The sequence below is a fragment of the Antechinus flavipes genome, chromosome 1, assembly GCF_016432865.1.
Source record: "Antechinus flavipes isolate AdamAnt ecotype Samford, QLD, Australia chromosome 1, AdamAnt_v2, whole genome shotgun sequence".
Lineage (NCBI taxonomy): Eukaryota > Metazoa > Chordata > Mammalia > Dasyuromorphia > Dasyuridae > Antechinus > Antechinus flavipes.
The window spans coordinates 679,851,085-679,855,382 of record NC_067398.1 but is presented as its reverse complement, the minus strand read 5'-3'; the positions used below and the strand labels follow the sequence as shown (position 1 = coordinate 679,855,382).

Sequence of the window (4,298 nt, the reverse complement as noted above, 5' to 3'; positions counted from 1 at the left end):
GACCAAAATGTGACACAGATACAATGTGAGCACATGTTGGGTAAATGGCGCCTACAGATTTTCTTGAGGTAGGGTTGCCACAAACCTTTAATTTGTAAAAAACAAAAAACAACATCTGTGAAATGAAAGTGAAACACAAGGTACCCTTTATTTGATGGGGACACCAACATTCATTAGTTCTGTGATGGCAGCAGGTGAGCCGTATTCTTTCTCCCCTAAGGACACGCAACTTCTACAATCATAGTTTTGGAGCTTAGAGACCATCTAAATATTTTACAGAAGGAGAAACTGAGGCCAGAGAGCAGGACTTGCTGACCATGTGATTTGTCTAAAGTCACCTGGGTAGATAAGTTGTAAGACAAAAGGCTCGCACAGTGACCATAGGACCCCATTTGCTTCCCTCCAACAATGTCATTGCCTGGGTCATTAGCTGTTGACTGACAGACACTAGGTGGCAAGGTGCCCCAGAAAGAAGCCCAGAGTTAGAGAAGTCCAAGGGAAAGGTGGTCTCCTCCCATTGTGAAGGGAGAGAAGTGGGGGAGGGGCGGGAAAGAGTGATGTCATAATTCAGCAATAACATGAAAATCTTCCTTAATTCCTTCCTTCTTAGTCTCCCTCAGCTTTGGCCTAGTCTTCTCCAGCTCCGGCCCAGATAAGCCCAGCAGCCATCGCCCCAGTCCCGGCTTGGTTGTTGAGGATTAGGGAGGTGGCTCTGGCCCGTATTCCCACTTGCTGAGTCTCATTTGCCGTTCGTCAGTAGCCATGGACTTGCATTTAGATGACTCCCAGGCACTCAGTCACCCTCCCAGTCTCCACAAGGGACATTCCCAGACCACCACAATACTAGACGACGTGAGCCTGCCATTGGATGGAGATGTCCCCTTTGTTCTGGGAGATGGGCTTTTAGAGAAGACAGGAGCCGTGGTCATCGACATGGGCACAGGGACTTGCAAGTCTGGCTTTGCCGGCCAGGCGAAGCCCATGTCCACCGTGGCCACCATGCTCGGCCGCCTACCAGAGAAGGCTTCAACAGCAAGCCAGCCTCAGCTGCCAACCTTCATCGGGGAGAGTGCCAGAGAGCACCCGGGACTCAGCCTGATCCAACCCCTGAGGAACGGCATCATCGTGGACTGGGAGGCAGCCGAGACCCTCTGGCACTACATTTTCTACAATGACCTGGGAGTGGCCCCCGAGGATCACGCCCTCCTTCTCTCCGATCCTCCATTCAGCCCCACGACCAACCGGGAAAAGCTGGTGGAGGTGGTGTTCGAGTCCCTTCGCTCTCCGGGCATGTACGTGGCCTACCAGTCAGTGCTCTCCGTCTATGCCCATGGACTGGTCAGTGGGCTGGTGGTGGATACAGGCCATGGTGTGACTCACACCGTCCCCGTATATCAGGGCTATAACCTGCCCCACGCCACCGAGCGGATGGATTTAGCTGGGGCCCACCTGACAGCCTTCCTGGCAGAGATGCTCCGGGGTGCCGGCTACCCCTTCACTGACCGGGACACCTCCCTGGTAGAGAGCATCAAACACCAATGCTGCTACGTAGCTGCCGACTTCATCACGGAGCAGAACCAGCCCGCCATGGCCAGCCGAGAGACCTTCCAGCTGCCCGACGGCCAGGTCATCAGCCTTGGCAAAGAGCGTTTCCAGTGCCCCGAGCTGCTCTTCAACCCCCCAGAAATACCAGGACTTGTACCACTGGGCATCCCTGACATGGCCAAGGAAAGCCTGAGGAAGGTGCCCAACGAGGCCCGGGAAGACGTTTCCCAGAATGTCCTGCTTTGTGGGGGTTCTTCCCTCTTCCCGGGGCTAGAGCAGCGCTTCACCAAGGAGCTGCTCCAAGGGGCACCTCCCCAGACCTGCATAGCCGTGTGTGCCCAGCCCCTGAGGAACTACTCTGTGTGGATTGGAGGCTCCATCCTTGCTTCTCTCCGAGCTTTTCAATCCTGCTGGATCCAACGGGCCCAGTATGAGGAGCAGGGACCCTACATCGTCTATCAGAAGTGCTATTGATGCCAGTGGGTAGGCGGGTGGGTACCAAGGAAGCAATAAAGGAAGAAGCTATATGAACCCAGAGCCAAGCCCCCTGCTTTGTCCTCTCACGTTGTACTCCTGTTGTCCCCACCCCCAGACTTTTCTGTTCTCTTCATATCCTCCTCTTATTGCTTCTCCCTTCTCCCCTCAAACCACAGGCAATCTGGCAGACAGTAGTAACAGGATCCGTGTATGAATCCCAGCTCTGCAAGTGTGACCGTGGGCAAATTATTTAATTCTCAGCTCCAGGGACCCAGGAACTCCTGATCTCTAAAATCTACAAGGGTGTCTTCAAAGTTGGAAACATCCAACTCAGGATCAATGTTTAGTCACCTGTACTCAAGGAAAGAAAAACAAAACTGAGAAGACAGCACATCGGATAGACAGGAAAAGAGAGCACTGGAGACCAGTGTGCTGAGTGGACTGCTCCCCGGGGTTCAACTGTTGCTTTGCTTTGCTGAAGCATCCTCCATCTGCTGCCATTTTAAGATTGCTTCTTGATCCCCAGATCCTTCAAGCACAGAGCATATGTGTCCCTGGAAGTGACTTGGGAGAACTCAGTCACCAAATGCATGGGATGCTTTCCAGGCTCATTATTCCAGACTTGTAGATTTAGAACTGGAAGGGACTTTAGTAATCATTTAATTCATCCCTTTTCCTCCCCATTCCCATTTTACAGATTTGAGAAATGAAACTCAGAGGAAGGGAGAGGGGTCACACCACTGGGGCATAAGATCTGGGATCTGAACTCAGATCATCTAGCTCTAATTCTGCTTTGTCACACAACCCCCATTTTTCTCTGGATCTCTTTGGAGTTCATCCACATGAGCCTGTCCTTATGGCTGACTATGCCTTTCCTTGAAAGTTCTGCCCCTCTCTCAGTTGTGGTTTAAATTTCATGTCCAAGTCTGTTCTCACTAGCAGCTATATGGACTTGATATGGAGCGCCATTTTTTTATGCCTTAGTTTCTTGCAAGATTTAGTGTGTAGCTTATATTCATTGTTTTGGAGTTCTTGGCATTTATTGGAACTCCTCATCTGGGGGTTATCTCTAGCCCTTAGTCCATTGGTAGAGCAAAGATAAAAAAACAATCCAATGATGTCTCTTTTTCAACTAAATTTTCTATCTCCATTTATTTCCCTGCCTTCTTTTGGAAAGATCAGTTCAGAAGCATGTCTGACCAGAAGTGGGGTGGTAGTCAGGGCTCAATATCAATCAATGATTCAATAAAAAGTAATTAAATGCCTACTATGATCCAGACACTGCGAGAAATTGAGTTACAAAGACAGATAAAAAAGTCCCTCCCCTCGGAGTGCTTATACTGCAGGGGTCCTCAAATTACGGCCCTGAGGGCTAGATGCAGCAGCTGAGGACGATTATCCCCCTCACCCAGGGCTATGAAGTTTCTTTATTTAAAGCCCACAAAACAAAGTTTTTGTTTTTACTATAGCCTGGCCCTCCAAAATCTGAGGGACCGTGAACTTTAAAAAGTCTGAGGACCCCTGTGATGTGTGGAATGTTCAGGGAGGACTAGCTGTTCATCCACCTTTGGTGACCACTTTCATCCAACTCTCACCTGTGGCTCTAAGAAGTTGCAGCATGAACAGGGGCAGGTAAAACCGTCTCGACAAATGGGCTAAATTAGGTTGAGATAACCAAAGGGTCTCAAGCCCATCAATGAATTAGGGGGATGTCTACCCAATCATGTAAAGGCTTCCCTAATGGAATGGGCAATTGAGAACAATTTGTTCCAGTGGCCACAGAGGCGGCTGAAGCAGAGGCTGTGAAGTGCTTAGAGCCTGGCCAGACATCAGAGCTGCCAAGGTCACCCACTATTTCCTGGGCCCTCACCTGGGTCTTGCCACTGGACCTCAATGACTCTGCGAGAGTGAGTTGGAGAAGTTTGTAAAACTGTCACAAATTCAAGGTGTGCAAAAGTAATTCCTGTGATGTTACTGTTCTCTTCAAAAACAAAAGATGAACAACAGCAAAAAAAAAATAAGAAAAATCCTGGCAATTTCGTCATGACTAGAAGCTTTCTTTGTCTTCTGTCCCAATTTCTTTTGTTTCCTCCTGTGCTCAACTTACTTTTCTGCTTTTTCTATTAATATCTTCATATGTTTTCTTCTCCTGGGCTCCTTGATCACTTCTAATGTCTCAAATCAGGATCTGCTGATGATCCAGTGACTTACTTTTATAAACTTCATGAGGTAAAATATAAGAAATATGTCTTTCAGGTATGAGTCTGACATTTTTA

General features: G+C 48.9%; 1 protein-coding gene across 1 annotated transcript; it reads left to right on the top strand.

Moving 5' to 3' along the window:
* The first annotated feature begins 577 nt into the window (after positions 1 to 577).
* ACTL9 (actin like 9) lies at positions 578 to 2,082 on the top strand. Its single transcript, XM_051969761.1, has one exon. It carries the CDS (start codon positions 763 to 765, stop codon positions 2,017 to 2,019), a length of 1,257 nt encoding a protein of 418 aa, XP_051825721.1. The 5' UTR covers positions 578 to 762; the 3' UTR covers positions 2,020 to 2,082.
* The last annotated feature ends 2,216 nt before the right edge of the window (positions 2,083 to 4,298 follow it).

Excerpts from the sequence above, each read along its gene's own strand:
- ACTL9 (XM_051969761.1), top strand. The coding sequence starts at position 763 with ATGGACTTGCATTTAGATGACTCCCAGGCACTCAGTCACCCTCCCAGT.